At 44.9% G+C, this 18,613-nt stretch overlaps 1 protein-coding gene across 1 annotated transcript in view; it reads left to right on the top strand.

Annotated features, from left to right (window-relative positions):
- The window catches only part of ABCC6 (ATP binding cassette subfamily C member 6), a gene marked incomplete at its 5' end in the record, with an annotated part of 52,986 nt that overhangs the window by 28,694 nt on the left and 5,679 nt on the right, over window positions 1-18,613 (top strand). The window contains 8 exon segments of the mRNA XM_084641928.1: window positions 660-843; window positions 1,247-1,310; window positions 2,388-2,499; window positions 3,680-3,887; window positions 5,215-5,525; window positions 12,937-13,136; window positions 16,584-16,710; window positions 17,706-17,807. Of these exon segments, the coding sequence (XP_084498054.1) occupies window positions 660-843; window positions 1,247-1,310; window positions 2,388-2,499; window positions 3,680-3,887; window positions 5,215-5,525; window positions 12,937-13,136; window positions 16,584-16,710; window positions 17,706-17,807 (1,308 nt within the window).

Consider the following 18,613-nt stretch of genomic DNA (forward strand, 5'->3'; position numbering starts at 1 on the left):
GAGAAGAGCATTCTGACAAAACCAAGATTAAAGTCCAACATTAATGTGTAAGTAGAATGGATTCTGGAAGTGCTGATTATTAGTCCAGTTAGTGTAAGAGTTCAGTTAAAAGCTATATTAAAACAAGCAATCAGTGCTTACAAATGTCAAATTTGTATTCACAATTAGATCTATCAGCCTGTCAGTGTAATTATGAGATTGAAATTCAGAAAGACACACATAGAACTGACTTTATACTTAGTCAGCACTCGCAAAGAGTTTGATTATATATTAGAAAGAGAGACATGGTCGAGTCTTATTTTGAAAAAAATCTTTACTGACTTTACTGACATACAGTTGTGTGGAAATATCCTTGGAATTTCAAATCAAAGGGAAACTTCATACCAGGTGTAACTTCACTGAAGTTAATGGAGTTGCAGAAGGGATGAATTGGGCTCTAAGACATTCAAGTCAGTGATAATAAATCTGACACAGAATCTGAGGAATGTCATCCAAGTTGAGAGGTTCAGCCTTGGTGGTAACATCAGTGGTGAAACTGACTAGATCAATCACACTGCCAGAGGCGCTCACCTGTGCAGTCCCTTCCGTAGACAAGAGAGGCTGCGCAGGGCAGCAGAAGGCTGGAGCAATCATAACTGGTATTTATTTATTTAAAGTAGACTCGTGTTCTGGTGACTCATGCAATCAACATTTTGCCCCAAGTGGACAATATTGTTCTGATGGTGGATGGAGAGATTTCCGAAACTGGCTCCTACCAAGAACTTTTACAGAGAAACGGGGCTTTTGCAGACTTTCTCCATTCATATAACAATGCAGAAGAGAAAGAGGGCTGTGATTTACAAGGTACACCAACTGAATAACTCTCATGTGTTTTCTGATTAATGAAAGTTGTCTCAGTGGGGATCCACTACTGTTCACACAGGGGAAGAGCAACTGAAAGAGCAGATCAGGAAGAGCCAATCAAACATTAGCTTTTTCCTATTCATGGAATCTCAGGCATTTTCCTATGAGATCCCATACTGCGATGCATCCCACTAAATGGGGCTAATTATGCACAATGCATGAATGCTACCATCTTATTAGGCAAGGATAATGCTATTAACACAGACTTACTTAATGCCTGCGCCATCACTACAGCTTTGCACTTACGTTTATCGGGAGTTCTTTCCAATGACCCCCTCGTTCTCTCAGAGGCTAAACAGAACAAAGGAGGATGAAAGGTATTACAAGAATATTTATTCCACAGCCGCAGGAAGCACCAAGGACATCATCGCTGCCAGAAATGCTGTGTCCCCAGGAAAACTCTGCAGGTGAGTGTAGACGTGCCTCAGACACCAAAGCAAGCGCCTGCTCCAAAGCCCCTTCAAGTCGATGGAAAGATTCCTTCTGAGTTCAGTGGAGTTTGGACCAGGCTGTAAATGAATAGGATGTGCACATGGATGGAATGCATGGCTGTGAACAGGCACCACCACCTGAGCACTTTTAATAATATTTTCTCTATATACTTCCCAAGGGGAGCTGTAAGTTTCCTCCCCAGAGTTCAGATGATGGGCACTTCCATACCATGAGGTTGGTAGAGTCACTCCTCTAGTATTAAAACCACAGATCAACTAGCAGCTGTTAAAGGGAGGTAAGAGATGGCAAGGTAAACAAGGAGTACACATTTTTGACTGAAGCCATAGTGGGTTGTCAGTCACAGTAACTGACAGACAGCTCCGGTAGGAGGCAGGTTCAGACCCCATTAACAAGTGAACTGTTATTAGTAAAGATAGAGCGAGGGATCATTTTCTAGGATAAGTTGAAGATAGACTTACAGACTAACACGGCTACCCCCCGATACTTGTTATTAGTAAAGTTTGCTGAAATATTTGATTCGCCAAGGTCATTAGCCCTCACTTATGTGGTGCATCACATAGTTAACTAAATCTTCATTGCTTTTGGATGGTGCTGGATTGACAGCATTAAAGGCTGAAGTCTCGTAGATTATCCTCAGAACAGTAAAAGCACTGGCAGCAGCACTGCAAGCTTCTCTGTATGCAATGTGCCACCTCCCTGCGTGAGAGAGTATTCAGTCTCTGTACCCATTTAATCCTTGGCCTCTCTGCTGAGACTCCACAGTAGCTGCGAGTTTGGGGAATGTGAACATCTGTCCACTGGGAAACAGACCGAGACCAAACATTTAATCCAATCCACAGTTGGATGCTAAGAAGTTTTGTTCATCACCAATCTGTTCCGGATTCACACTGCTGGAGGTGTGCCCTGAATGCAAGGAATGCTCTGAGTAATTCCGTGAACCAGAGAAACCACAGCCCTCTAAGTAAGGCTTAAAAACTTCATGGTCTGGGATAAAAAATAATGGTGTTTGTTTTGCTTTTATAAATTGACAGATCTTCTATTATGAGAGATGGAGCCCAAGCCATAAATCAAGACTGCACAGCTGCTGCAGCCCCAAAAGATGTAGGAAGATTAACAGAAGGGGAGAAAGTTCAAACCAGCAGGGTAACTGCAGCAATTTCTTGTTAGAGTAATGAAATGTACAATAAACCTGTCACTGCAACAGGAACTTATACTAGGATCCTTATCTGGTATAAGTCAGCATAACACCATGCAAGTCAGAGTGACACCAATTTGCACCAGTTGAAGGTCTGGTCCTATTCAATTCTGTTTTGTGTAGCATCTTTCATACAAGCCGTATCCCCAAAAATGCTTTATAGAGCTAAAGTGTATCTAGAAAATTAGAATAAAACAGCAAGAGAGGGAGAGAAAATTGTAGAGATGAGGAGGAAAGTCTTTCCATTATGATGGGTGGAGAGATACAAGGCTGTTTCAAGTGGCTTGTGCTGCAGAGGGAAAGTCTTTTGAGTCAACCGGGGGGAAGTGGTGAGGCAAGTGACAGGAGACTCATAAGGTCAGATAAGGTTCATGGAGGGCAGTTGAACCATGTCCTGAAATGTATGGTTAGAAGTGATGATGTTGCTCTTCCATGGCTGCGGGTGAAGGTAGAGATGGGTCTTGTAGAGGTCAAAACCCAGGTGAGAAGATGCAAGCATGGATGAAGATTTCAGCAGAAATGGAATCCAGAGGACGGTATATGCGGGCTATGGGGGGGTGATGAGGAGGAGACTTAGAAGATGTGGGAGGGGAAAGAATAGTCAGGGTCAAAGGTTTAAACCCAGTTACAGAGAACAGAGGCAAATGGGAGGTCTAAGTACCAAAGGGGGATGGAGTTGTGTTTAAGGAGAGTCGTGTCCGAGGGAAGCACATTCAAAAGATGTTGCTTTCACCTTAAGGGCCAGATGGCAATCCCTGCACTCCTGCTGGTGATCAGTTACTCACATGAGTAGTTAATGGGTCTTGTCAAATAATCACTCACAAATGGGAATAAAGTGGATCATAATATGGCTCAAAGAGATAGTAACATTCGTTACTGCAAATAATGATACTTTCAGCCCACTAAGCATTTGTGCATTGTTTGCATACCTTGGTTAAAGCCTTGAGCTTGGTCAATATGCCTTCAAATTATTCATCCTGCATTGATAGGACAAAGATTAATTAGGCTGTCATGGTATGCGATGCGTAACAGAGAACATACACCATACAGCATTCCTTCGCTTAGGAACAGACCGCTTAATAAGCCTGACTCTTCCTTCCCTCCTTCTTTTTGATTGCTTCACTCCAGGTCAATATTTCCATTTATCTGGACTACCTGAGGACCACAGGGCCTCTGATCTGTTTGTACATTGTGCTCTTGTTCACGTGTCAGCAAGCTGCCTCATTTTGTCATGGTTACTGGCTCAGCATGTGGGCAGATGACCCTGTTCATAACAGAACGCAGCAGCACACAGAGCTGCGAGTTGGAGTCTTCGGTGTTCTTGGAGTCCTTCAAGGTTTGCTTGACCTGGTCACCTAATTCTTCTGCATATCATTTGCCTCCCTCTTTCCCATTCCCAGGAAATTTTCCCATCATACAAACTTAGGCATGTCCTAGAGGTGCTAGTCTGCTGGGCTTTTGGCAACAAATGAAAAGGCTTGGCACAGAACCTAAAAAAACAGGTTCTGACACACATTTGCACAATGTGAGCTGATTTTTTTGATGGTTTTTTTTTTTTGTAACGGTATCTGAACAATATTCCCAGTGTCACTGCATAAAACTCTGGCTTGCTTGTGTGTGCACTGAGTTCTTCTCTCTAGTGTGCATTGCAACTGAGCATGATGGGTGGTTCCCCCATCTTTAGCCAGCCTGCCTCTCTTTGTCAGAACTGTATGATCCGGTACCCATGAAAAATTCACATGTTGGGGGAGACTATGATGTCAGTTTCACTTTTCCATCTCTCCCAATTTCATTCACTACTCCCCCTTTATCTCCCCTCCCCTCCTCTTACTCCCTTCCCATCCTCTCTTCACTCAAATCATAACTTAGCCAAATTAAAATCTCATTTCTCAATGAGGGCCAGATTTAATCTTTTTACAGCCCTAGGCCTTTTGGATCTAAAAAGTTGTTAGAAAAAGGCTGCAAAAATTTGTATTATTTGAAATGTGTACATTGTTTAATTCTTCTCCTAATGAAATATAGCTAAAATGTTTTGCTGAAACTTTCAACAACAAAAAATCAGTTTAGGGCAGAAACAAAATCTGAAAAATGTAAGCCCAAGTGATGAGAGTTTTGAACTAGTTAAAACAGGGGATTAGAATAGAAGCTGTTAGGCAACCTTAACTATAGCACTGTTCCTGCTGTAATAGTGAATCTGTAACTGGATACATGGGAGTCTACCCAACTCAAGAGAGTTAATTTAATTCAGCATAATCCCAGTTATGTGCACCATTCACTGGAGAACATAGGGCTATCTATCTTCAGGGCTGTTTGGTAGGAGACAGAACTAACTGTTCAATCAAATTTACACGTGCTGATGCCCATTTTATAGCTATTCTGCAGACACAAGCCCTTGGGCTCTGGAGTGACTGTTAGACTGTAAACCCCTTGGTGCAGGGATTGTGTGTTTGTTCTGTGTTTGCACACTGCCAAACACAATGAGCTCCTGGTTCATGACTGGGGCTCCGAGACACCAACTCAATATAAATAAAAAAATAGCAATAATAATAGACCAGCACCTTTCACCAGCACCAAAGTCACATTCAAAAAAAACTCCCCTTAACGTGCTTTCAGGTGAGAAATCAGAGTCCAGGTTGTGTGACTTCCCTTCCCTTCCATTGCAGCCATTGGCAAATTCGGATCAACTGCAGCCGTCCTGCTAGGAGGAGTGATTGCATCACACAAGCTCTTTCAGCAGTTACTGGAGAACGTTGCCAGATCCCCAATGATGTTCTTTGAGCAGACGCCCATCGGAAACTTGCTGAACCGATTCTCCAAAGAAACCGATGCCATTGATTCCATTATCCCCGATAAACTGAAGTCCCTGCTGGGATTCTTGTTCAGTTTACTGGAGATCTACATAGTTGTTCTAGTGGCCACGCCAATAGCGGTGGTGGCAATAATTCCACTGACAGTGCTGTATGCCGTGTTCCAGGTAGGATTTTGAGATACATGGCTGATCTAAACCACCTACACCCTTTCCTGCAGGAACCTGCTCCCATTGAACCAGACCAAGACTGTTCTGAGGGGCTGAAATTTTCAGTCAGTGTTTTTTCACCTCTGATTTCATGCCAGAACCAAAACTACCAGTCACTAATCTTAGGAAGAGAGTCTTCCCACAGAATCCAGGCTCTCAGTATCGGTCTCCAAAGCCTTACTAGAAGGCCTGAGATATCATGATGGAACATGGTGGAGATTCCTGATTGACATCAGTGTAAAGGAGATCAGACTAAGGCCCAAAGTGTTTTTCCTCTTCTTCAGTCTTCCCGTGCCACCTTTAACATAAAAGGTGTGTCAGAGAGGCAGCTGCTTTTCAATGCACCCATTTATTCTCCCAGTCTGGTTCTCTGAAATGTCGTAACTTTGCCAGGGAGGACTGGGGGCAGAGGAGGGGGTTCGTTGGGGGAATATCAAAAATCTTGAGTACTTTTTCTGTAACAAGTAAATTAAGATCAGTCTGCTTTGCTACTTTAATGACTAAGGCAGGTAAACAACAAGGGATTCATCAAGAAATCCCACCTGAGCAGGGAAGGATGGGATTGAAGCAGTCAGTACCACCCTGCAGTTCCATTCACACCATGGTATTCTGCTATCGGTGTACCAGTTACACAGGACATAATGAAATGGGCCAGATTATTTCCTGCCCCGTCACAGCGCCATGCAGCACTTCAACAGACTATTCTTTCTGGAGAGCTCTTGTTGACCTGGTACACTCAGTTTGCAGCAAGACACCCTGCTCTCGGGCATAGTCTGTTGCACTGGGTGAATAGCAACCTACAGCTTAGGAGAACCAATCTACAGTCTTGAACTAGAGGCAAAGTTTAAGAGATCAGGAGAGATTTTAAAATGGAGGAAGTATAGAAATGATGGGTGAGATCCTGACCCCCTGCTCCCGCTTAAAACAGCCAGAACCAGGGCTTTTAGGACCCAGAGATTGCCCCAATGCAGGTATGTGGAGCACAGCCCTACAGCTGCTCTCCGAGGACTCTCTCACAAATCCTGGCATAGGGGGTGTCAAGGTTCCTCCCCCACTCTGAACTCTAGGGTACAGATGTGGGGACCTGCATGAAAAACCTCCTAAGCTTATCTTTACCAGCTTAGGTCAAAACTTCCCCAAGGTACAAAATATTACACCTTGGACAGGCCGCTACCACCACCAAACTAATACTGGTTACTGGGGAAGAGCTGTTTGGACGCGTCCTTCCCCCCAAAATACTTCCCAAAACCTTGCACCCCACTTCCTGGACAAGGTTTGGTAAAAAGCCTCACCAATTTGTCTAGGTGACTACAGACCCAGACCCTTGGATCTTAAGAACAATGAACAATCCTCCCAACACTTGCACCCCCCCTTTCCTGGGAAATGTTGGATAAAAAGCCTCACCAATTTGCATAGGTGACCACAAACCCAAACCCTTGGATCTGAGAACAATGAAAAAGCATTCAGTGTTTTACAAGAAGACTTTTAATAAAAAATAGAAGTAAATAGAAATAAAGAAATCCCCCCTGTAAAATCAGGATGGTATATATCTTACAGGGTAATTAGATTCAAAAACATAGAGAACCCCTCTAGGCAAAACCTTAAGTTACAAAAAAGATACACAGACAGAAATAGTTATTCTATTCAGCACAATTCTTTTCTCAGCCATTTAAAGAAATCATAATCTAACACATACCTAGCTAGATTACTTACTAAAAGTTCTAAGACTCCATTCCTGTTCTGTCCCTGGCAAGCGCAGCATACAGACAGACACAGACAGACACAGACCCTTTGTTTCTCTCCCTCCTCCCAGCTTTTGAAAGTATCTTGTCTCCTCATTGGTCATTTTGGTCAGGTGCCAGCGAGGTTACCTTTAGCTTCTTAACCCTTTACAGGTGAGAGGAGCTTTCCCCTGGCCAGGAGGGATTTCAAAGGGGTTTACCCTTCCCTTTATATTTATGACACGCCCCCCAAATCTCAGCTAGGGTGAAACACTGGCTGGGATTTCTTCCTGGAGCTCTAGGAAAACAGAGTTAATAAGACACATGCATCTCTAAATATACTACCAAGTACATAAAGACTAACAATATTTTCCACATCTCAAGGACGATTTTAACCAGTTGACTCTGGGAAACTTTCACGGGAGAGTGCATCAGCCACTTTGTTAGAAGCTCCTGAGATGTGTTGGATGTCGAAATCAAAATCTTGGAGAGCTAAACTCCACCGAAGAAGTTTTTTGTTAGTTTCTTTGACAGTGTGAAGCCACTTTAGTGCAGCATGGTCGGTTTGCAGGTGGAAACGCCGTCCCCAAACATATGGGCGTAGCTTTTCCAGAGCGTAGACAATGGCATAACATTCTTTTTCAGTGACTGACCAGTTGCTTTCCCTCTCAGACAGTTTTTTGCTGAGAAACACTACAGGGTGGAATTCTTGATCAGGTCCTTTCTGCATTAAAACTGCTCCCACACCACGCTCGGATGCATCTGTGGTTACTAGGAACGGTTTGTCAAAGTCTGGGGCCCTTAGTACAGAGTCAGACATGAGTGTCGCTTTAAGCTTGTTAAAGGCCTTCTGACACTTTCCGGTCCACTGAACAGCATTTGGCTGTTTCTTTTTGGTTAGGTCTGTCAGTGGGGCAGCGATTTGGCTGTAGTGCGGTACAAATCGTCTGTAATAACCGGCCAAGCCTAAGAAGGATTGAACCTGTTTCTTTGACTTTGGGACAGGCCACTTTTGGATAGCATCCACTTTGGCCTGTAGGGGCTGATAGTTCCTTGACCCACCTGGTGTCCAAGGTAAGTCACTCTGTTTAGGCCTATTTGACACTTCTTAGCCTTAACAGTTAGTCCTGCCTCCCTTATGCGCTCAAGGACTTTTTGTAGATGTTCCAGGTGGTCTGCCCAGGAATCCGAAAATATGGCCACATCGTCAAGGTAGGCGACTGCATATTCTCCTAATCCCGCTAGGAGACCATCTACAAGTCTTTGGAAAGTGGCGGGTGCATTTCGCAGCCCGAAAGGGAGTACATTAAATTCATACAGCCCGAGATGTGTGATGAAGGCTGACCTTTCCTTGGCAGATTCATCTAGCGGTACCTGCCAGTACCCCTTGGTTAAGTCCAAGGTAGAGATGAACTGGGCCCTTCCCAGTTTCTCTAATAGTTCATCTGTGCGTGGCATGGGATAGTTGTCTGGGCGAGTTACAGCATTTAGCTTACGGTAGTCCACGCAAAAATGTATTTCCCCATCTGGTTTGGGAACTAGAACCACTGGAGATGCCCATGCACTTTCAGAGGGGCGGATTACACCCATCTGTAACATATCCTGGATCTCCCGTTCTATAGCAGTTTTAGCTTGAGGAGACACCCGGTAAGGTTGGACCCTAATTGGGTGAGCATTACCTGTGTCAATGGAGTGGTATGCCCGTTCAGTCAGTCCTGGGGTGGCTGAGAACGTTGGCGCGTAGCTAGTGCACAGCTCCTGGATCTGCTGTCGCTGCATACGCCCAAGGGTCATGGAGAGGTTCACCTCTTCCACACCACCAGCACATTTCCCTTCGTAGTAGACACCTTCAGGCCACTCAGCGTCGTCTCCTCCCTGGGCTGTAAACTGACAAACCTTTAATTCTCTGGATCGATTAGAAGAGCTGAGAGGCGGTGGGTTGCTCCGTGCCGCCGTCCAAGCTCTCTGGAGGCTTTCATCTGCTTCCTGTTCGGTCTGGAACTGTTCCCTTGATGCTGGAGACATCAGTTCCTCATGGGATTGTGGACCTAGGCTTGGTCCCTCTGGAAGCGATATAGGGGATGGAGCTGTTTCTGTTGACTGTGAACCGCTCTCCGCTGGTGCACTATGTTGGGATTCAGGCTCCGGCTGAGCCTCTTGTGTAGGGTTATCGGCTGCTGCCAGTTCAGGTTCGGTGGGGCCCTCTGGTGTTGAGGTTGCAAGTACTGGATTCAGTGCTGACACGGGGTCTGGTGTTGGTTGTTTGGCTGGTTCCGGTTCTGGGACTGGTTCCGTCTGGGTCTCTGGGACTGGATCCACTACTGCTGTTGCAGACATTGGCCTGGGGTCCAGGTCCATCACCTCTGACTGGGTCCTGATAGAAGTTTCCGGAACAGAGCTAGGCCTCACGGCTTGTTTAGCCTGGTTGCGGGTGACCATTCCCACCCTCTTGGCCTGCTTCACATGATTGGCCAAGTCTTCCCCCAACAGCATGGGGATGGGATAATCATCATAGACTGCAAAAGTCCACATTCCTGACCAGCCCTTGTACTGGACAGGCAACTTGGCTGTAGGCAAATTGAAAGAGTTGGACTTGAATCGTCACTTGGATCTCTGGGTTGATTAAATTGGGGTCCACTAAGGAAGCATGGATAGCTGACACTTGTGCTCCGGTGTCCCTCCACGCGGTGACCTTCTTCCCACCCACACTCACAGTTTCCCTCCGCTCCAAGGGTATCTGGGAGGTATCTGGGCCTGTGGACCTCTGGTGTGATTCCGGTGCAATGAACTGTAATCTGTTGGGGTTCTTGGGGCAGTTGGCCTTTACATGCCCCAGCTCGTTACACTTAAAACATCGTCCAGCTGACGGGTCACTGGGGCGAGGAGGGTTGCTGGAGAACGGGGTGGTGGGACGATAAGGGGTCTGGAGGGTTCTTTGGGAGGTAGGTGGGGCTTTGGGCGGCCCCCGGTAATAGGGTGTGGTCTGGGGTGGTCCCTTCTGGTCTCCGCTCCAACTGCGACCAGTTTTCTTCTTCTCTGCCACCTCCACCCATCTGGCTCCAATCTCTCCTGCCTCAATTACAGTTTTGGGTTTCCCATCTAGGATGTATCTTTCTATTTCCTCAGGAACACCCTCTAAGAATTGTTCCATTTGCATTAGGAAGGGCAAATTTACTGGAGATTCAACACTTGCTCCTGATATCCAGGCATCCCAATGTTTTACAATGTGGTAGGCATGTCGGGTAAATGACATGTCTGGTTTCCACCTTAGGGCTCTGAACCTCCGACGAGACTGCTCGGGTGTTATCCCCATTCTGACTCTCGCCTTGGATTTAAACAGTTCATACTTGTTCATGTGTTCTTTAGGCATTTCAGCTGCCACCTCAGCTAAGGGTCCACTGAGCTGCGGCCTCAGCTCTACCATGTATTGGTCAGTAGAGATGTTGTACCCAAGGCAGGCCCTTTCGAAGTTTTCTAAGAAGGCCTCAGTATCATCACCTGCCTTGTAGGTGGGGAACTTTCTGGGATGGGAAGTGGTACCTGGAGAAGGATTGCTAGGGTTTGTTGGTATATTCTGCTGGGCCTTTATCCTCTCCATCTCCTCCACATGCTTCCTCTCTTTTTCCTTCTCCTCCTCCTTCAGCCGCATGAGTTCTATCTGTCTTTCATGTTCCCTTTGTTTTTCCTCAGCCTGCAATTTGGCTAATTCCAGCTGTAGTCGAGCTGAGGATTTGGCCATTCTAACCTCTCTGTTTTTAACTAACTTTACACCCGAGGTTTAGAAATAAACAAACAAAACTTGGCTGTAAAATTTTGCTGTGCTGGAATAGAATACCTATTCTCTGATAGTGATTGTCAGCCTACAGAAAAAGACAATTCCCTTGTCTCTGCTCTGGGCCCAAATTAAAGCAAAAAACCTCCAACTACTTGGAAACCTGCTTACCCAGCCCAAAGAAGAAAAAAAAATTTCTTTTCAAACCTGTGCTCCTTGTAAAACAAAAAAAAAAATCAAAATCCTAAAAAAAACCTTGCCACTTTTGTCTCCAGGCAAATGGGTAGAGCACACACCCCCTATTTACTTTTAGGAAGAAAAGAAAAAAAAAAAACCTCTGGGTTGGAAGACTGTGAATTTCCCTGCAGGAGTTAAGTACCCTGCCTCCAGGCAAAGAAAACCTGCAATTCACAAGATAATCCCCTTTTGTCTCTGCTTGGCCACAAAGCAGAGAGAAACCAAGCTGCTTTCAGTTTCAAAGCTGCCTTCTGGACTTCCTAAAAATTCCTTTTTAAAATCTGTATTTCTAGTTCAAAAAATCTCAACTGGATCTCAAAATGATTTCAGGTTAATCCCACCGCTGTGCCACCATGTCAAGGTTCCTCCCCCACTCTGAACTCTAGGGTACAGATGTGGGGACCTGCATGAAAAACCTCCTAAGCTTATCTTTACCAGCTTAGGTCAAAACTTCCCCAAGGTACAAAATATTACACCTTGGACAGGCCGCTACCACCACCAAACTAATACTGGTTACTGGGGAAGAGCTGTTTGGACGCGTCCTTCCCCCCAAAATACTTCCCAAAACCTTGCACCCCACTTCCTGGACAAGGTTTGGTAAAAAGCCTCACCAATTTGTCTAGGTGACTACAGACCCAGACCCTTGGATCTTAAGAACAATGAACAATCCTCCCAACACTTGCACCCCCCCTTTCCTGGGAAATGTTGGATAAAAAGCCTCACCAATTTGCATAGGTGACCACAAACCCAAACCCTTGGATCTGAGAACAATGAAAAAGCATTCAGTGTTTTACAAGAAGACTTTTAATAAAAAATAGAAGTAAATAGAAATAAAGAAATCCCCCCTGTAAAATCAGGATGGTATATATCTTACAGGGTAATTAGATTCAAAAACATAGAGAACCCCTCTAGGCAAAACCTTAAGTTACAAAAAAGATACACAGACAGAAATAGTTATTCTATTCAGCACAATTCTTTTCTCAGCCATTTAAAGAAATCATAATCTAACACATACCTAGCTAGATTACTTACTAAAAGTTCTAAGACTCCATTCCTGTTCTGTCCCTGGCAAGCGCAGCATACAGACAGACACAGACCCTTTGTTTCTCTCCCTCCTCCCAGCTTTTGAAAGTATCTTGTCTCCTCATTGGTCATTTTGGTCAGGTGCCAGCGAGGTTACCTTTAGCTTCTTAACCCTTTACAGGTGAGAGGAGCTTTCCCCTGGCCAGGAGGGATTTCAAAGGGGTTTACCCTTCCCTTTATATTTATGACAGGGGGCATGCCAGGGGGATGGGACTGCAGCATGCAGCACTGTGGAGATTCCAGGTAATGCTGCAACCCATAGGGCAACCTGGAGAGGCTGCCAGAACTTAGACAGTGCCCCCAAGGACACAAAGGCCTCCTTATACCCCAGTCTCCCAGGCTACAAGTTCTACGCCGTGCCTCTTAAAGGCACGTTATCTCGCCCAATAAACACATGCTGCCCGCACATTAGGTTTTGTAACATCAGGTTAATGTGCACTGCTGTATTTTTGCATCATTTCTAATTTTCTGAACATGATCAGTTCGCCTGATGAATTAGCCTAGTGGGGGAAACATACTGGTAATCACATATCCTTTCCATTTCCCTCTGTCTCAGAACTTCTACGTTGCCACCTCCCGCCAGCTGAGACGCCTGGAAGCTGCGAGTCGCTCGCCCGTCTATTCCCACATTTCAGAGACGTTCCAAGGGAGCAGCGTGATTCGTGCTTACAAGGAGCAACCGAGGTTTATTTTACAGAATGATTCCAGAGTGGATGAGAACCAGAGAACATGCTTCCCTGGGGTCGTCGCTGACAGGTATGGAGCTGCAAATGTAGGGAACACAATCATGTTATTCTCATGAAGCTAGAGATTAGTGCAACCCTTCTGCCAGGTGGAGTCGACAGCAACAAGGGCTGGGTTCAGTATCACAGGGTTTCTCTTAACAAAAGACAATAGAACTGGCTTGAGTCCCCACTCAGTAATCTGGGAAAGCTAAACACCACTCCCCCTTGGTGCCTCTAAGTGGCGGTACTTCCCCTCTCGCCAGCTGTGGCAGGGTGATCACCCCACCATGCTTCGAAGGGCTTAAAACAGCTGTAAGAGGGCTGTAGCTGGAGGAAAGCTAAGCAGATCAGGGGAAGTAGCCACAGGTGGAGCCATGCCCCAATCAGGCCACAGCTGGCCCTATGAGAAGGCTATTAGCCAGGAGCTGAGGGAGACTCTCTCTAGCTACATGGAGAGAGGAGGACCTGGCTGCCTGGGAAGCTAAGGTGGGTACCTAGTGCTGGGGAAGGGCAGAAGGAGCTGGGGAGCTCCAGCCTAGTAGAGTCCCAGGCTGCAGGCCAAAGGAAAGGCCCACGAAAGGGTACTAAGGCTGCAGAGGAGCAGCCCAGACCTAGACAGAGGCAGGTGGTTCGACCCCCCTTGCCAATGATGAGTGGTACTGACTGCAGTCCGCCCCAGGGAGCGGGGGCCAGATGATGACTTACAGTAGCCACTGAGACAAGGGAGGGATGGGGGTTGAGGAGGGTTTCTCGGGGAGGGGATACCCAGACTGAGGGGGCACTGCTAGGGGGCAGAACCCTAATCTAGAAGGGCACCGGGGTCCAGGAGGGGCACAGGGCCAGCGGCAGGCGAGACACCGACCAGCAGAGGGTGCTCCTGGCTGAAGAGAGCTAATTCTCGGGACAACCAGCAGGAGGTGCCACAGCCGTGAGTTGTCACCCTGTCACACCAGCACTGAGTCTGTGTACAACAAAATACAACTTTGATTAAAAGGGAAAAGAGGGTCCAACATTAAATTTGGGAAACCACCACAACCTCAATACAAAAGCATGTGACCATATGCAAACACTCCCCCCACAGTGTGTTGGGCAGCATCCTTTGCCTCAGTTTCTCCCCTTGTGGTGTGAAAATCTGTGACCGGAGTCCCAGGGGAGCCAACTGAGGTCACTCAGTTAGGATGAACAGCAAAGAATGGGGCAGACAATCCCCAAAGCTGGTGGATTTCCAATGCTTAGATTCACCAACCCAGCATAAAACATCTTCTATGATACCTCGCTGGTTACCCAGAAGCCAACACCACAGCCTTAGGTCTCCACCCAGATACCACATCACATTTGATTTGGATTACTGAAAATCTTAAATCATATAAAAAGGTTCTACCAATCCCAAACGATCGGACACATTACCTCCCAGGTTAATGAATATTTCAGGTCTTACCCAAATACACGCTTACAGCCAATTCTTATTAACTAAACTAAAATTTATTAAGAAAAGAGTATGGTTAAAAGATCAGTATACATACAAACATGAGTACCGTTCTTGAGATCAAATTCATAGCAGAGATGGTGAGCTTTGTAGTTAAAGAGTTCTTTCAGAAATATTCCATAGGTTATAGTCCAATGTTCATATTCAGGGTGATTCCAGATTAGGACTGGAGATCTCAATTTTGGGCTTAAACTTCCCCTGCATGAAGCATCAAGCAGATCTGAGATCCAAAGGATTGGGACCCAAGGCATCTTTAGACCGTTTCAGGCCTTCTTTGACAGTCAGCGTCCTTCAGCGAACAATAGGCAATCATGGGGATTTTGAAGTAGACCTGTTTCTTAAACATTGCCGGTAATTAGCCACACAGATTAACAGATGATTTGATATACATTTCAAAGAGCGATGAATACAGTGATGTTACTATGTTTACAGTTCATTTAAATGTTAACATGTCCTTTTGAGCTCTGAATCAATAGCTATAGAGACAGACAGGAACTGTCTGTTTACATGGCTAACATGCTACAAGACTTAAGTACACACATATGTTTAGTATCACCTCCAATTCTCTAATAATACAGGTTTGCATTTCAAAGTTCTAGCTTATCTAGCATGGAGTGGCCCTAATTACCTTTCACATACTTTAACACGTCTCTAATGGTTGACTTTGGGCCATTTATCTTGCAAGCTGCTTAACCCTATCTGGCCACGTGTCATACTTGATAAAAGATTCGTTGCAATTATATAACAATGGTAGCAACTGTGATTTTGCATGGTCATATTTTAATCAGATAACGTCACAAAGTCCAATGAACAAATGTCCCTTAACACACCACTCCCCTTTCCCTCCCTGGCACCCCACTCACAGTTGATGGTCCTTGGTTAGCAAAGACCCAGAGTTCAGAGGTGCATTCATGAGGGGGTGGGGTTCACCACTCTCTGCTGCTGCTAGTCGCCTCCCACTGCTACCTCTGACTCTCTGCCGCCACTCCCACTGTCCGCCATCTCGGTGCTGCTGAGCTTCTGCAATGTCACATTCTGAGGTTCCACCACTTCACCCAGCTCTCAGTGATTTCAGCAGGTAGCAGGGAACCTCACTGCCAGGGCAGTTTCTGTGTTGCCTTTACCTGTTCCCACACAAGATCCAGGGCTTAGCCTTACACTTGCTCAGCAGTGAGGACAAGCTTTAGGAATCACCACCTGGAAACAAGGCCTCTTAATTGAGTCTAAGCAGCTCTGTCATTAAACGCTGGAGAGGGGAAGGTCAAAAAGTGTCTAGGACTCTTTAGGCAGCGTCCACGCTACCAGTTAGGAACACTTGTCCTCATCCACTCATCACTGGAATTTGGCATCCTACCCCCTGCTTAGCAAGAGAGGTTCAGTTTAGGGTGATCCCCTCAATCAGGGCATGCTAAGCACAGTTCTGCTGCCCTTTACTCATACAATATGGATTACAACATTTCATTATCCCTGCATTTGAATACTAGAGTGATTTGTAACCCAAACCAGCCAAAATTGATCACTTTGGCAAAGCAGCTCCATCATGCTGGGCACTGAGGCAGAGCAGGCATGTCTATGCAAACAAGCTCTGATCTTGAAGTCTCGCCCCCCACCCCTAGTGCATCACTAGATGCCGGGGGGGAACTCCTTCAGACCCAGCTTACATCAGAACTAACGCCAAGGGATGAGCCATTCGTGACTGGTGCCAGGCTCAGAGCAACAATTCCAGGCTCTGAACCAAAGCTGCTCAGTGGAAAAGCTGTGGCACAGAGCATGGGCCATTTACAGACCAGCACGGCTGTCAATTCCAGAGGCTTGCTAGTGGTTATGGGAAAAAGCCAACCCCATGATCATAATGACCTTATTTAACACCCTTTCCGGAGAAGGCTCCAAAACCATTTTACAAAAATAGTTGCAGATGGTATATGAAATTGAGAGGAAACAAGAACGTAAAGAGAATGGAGGTGGGCTAAATCCTCTCCTCTTTGCTTGCAGGTGGCTTGCTACAAACCTAGAGTTTCTAGGTAATGGTATCGTGTTGTTTGCAGCCCTGTTTGCTGTGATTAGCAAAACACATCTTAGTCCAGGGATTGTTGGCTTTTCCATTTCGGGTGCTCTTCAGGTAATGCAAAGCAGCAGTGCATGATTTTGCTATCTCATCAGAAGGGACTGTCAGGTTACAAATCATTTTTTAAAATCCTTACCTCTATCACAGATAACTCTGTAAGGATCCAATCCTGCAGCCCTCAGTCATTTGATTAGCACATAGATTGCTAGCATCAGGCTCTAGAGAATTAAAACTGGAAGAATTTTAAAGACCCTAATTTCCTTTCCACTAGTTGTGCCGTTTATGTTGGACATTTCTCAGCTTGGACAATGAGAATAGATTAACCAGCCTCCTACTCTTAAGATTTCCTAGGCAATATCAAACTCTCAAGTACCAGCACAATTGTGCAACATTTGAGTTGCAAATACTGGAAGGGAATTTTTTATTATTTTAAACAAGATGCTTCCATTGACTTTTGAAAAAAAGCTTGGAAATATTTCTATTCCTTTCCAGATATTAAGCTAGTTTTTATAGACTTCCTTATTTTTTTAGTCTCAGTAACCCTGTCACTATTATTTATAGACTATAGGACCTTACACGAGTCTCAAATACATGCAACATCCATCTTGTTCATTTGAATTTAAGCTTAAATGGTCACTGTAGTTTAACAGCCAAATGGTTTTCTTCAGTGTCTATTTTCCATGTTCATGTGACTAGTTGCAGATTATCTTGAACTGTTTTAATCTTTTAAGAGCTGGAAGACAGACAGGCAGTAACATCTAATTCTTGGTAAATTGGCACTAAGGTAGCGTCAGGGCGAGCTGACAAAGCTCCTCCAACGTGGCCTGGCAAAATTTCATGTTCCCTTTTCCAGAGAGGCCTGGTGTCATCAGGATTTATTTTATTTTATTTTGTCTTGCAAAACAAATTTGTAGACACTCTCTTAATAGCTTATCCCGGGAGGTCCCCTGTGCAAACACTGGGCCTGATCCTACAAAGTGCCAAGTACTTTGTAAGAACAGGGTCAAAGTCTGTATTTCATTTCTAGCCAGTCCTCTTTCCTTTTGTAGATAACGGGCATTTTGAACTGGATGGTGCGCTCCTGGACAGAAATAGAAAACAACATTGTTTCCGTGGAGAGAGTGAGAGAGTATTCAAAAACTCCAAAAGAGGTAACTAACCAACCATTGTTCTCACCCTTTGAACTGGAATTTGTCACAAACCAGATCAGCAATTTTTCTATTTGAAGGATCAACACCTCCCCATTTTAAATTCCCAGAGACCCGGTTAGGTTACTTTAAAATAACTAGGTGTTCTTTATAACCTCTGCTTAATTTATTTCCTTAAACCAGTGAAGCTGTAGTTGGCATTTTAAAAAAAGTATAATTTGTTAACAGTTATCACATCCGTGGAATACACTGTAAGGTTTTCTCCATGCTTAGAATAGGGGCTAATTGTGGCATCTCAGATCTGATGTTTTAAGTGTTGACAGTTGCTGGCCTTTTAATGACTGAGAATCTCAATCATTAAAAATGAACAGGTACTATCTCTTCATGTTTATCATATCACCACAGATTGAACTGAGAGTGTCAGAGCAGATTTTCACAAAGGGACATTTGTGAGGATCTATTAATCTGAGTATAGTTAGAACGGTCTGTATGGTTTCCTGATAATGTAATCTGCAAAAAGAAAAGGAGTACTTGTGGCACTTTAGAGACTAACCAATTTATTTGAAGCTTATGCTCAAATAAATTGGTTAGTCTCTAAGGTGCCACAAGTACTCCTTTTCTTTTTGCGAATACAGACTAACACGGCTGTTACTCTGAAACCTGTAATTAATCTGATGTATATACAAATGCTGATACCCAAACTTCAGTTAATAAAGTAATCTGGATTTTTGCATAAAGAAACTAATTTTAATTTCAACAATTCCTGTATGAAGAATAAATGCTGCCTCTAAAGAAGCTTGTAAAGAGAG

Source organism: Lepidochelys olivacea (genome assembly GCF_965140295.1).
Source record: "Lepidochelys olivacea isolate rLepOli2 genome assembly, chromosome: 10".
In the NCBI taxonomy this organism is placed as follows: Eukaryota; Metazoa; Chordata; order Testudines; family Cheloniidae; genus Lepidochelys; species Lepidochelys olivacea.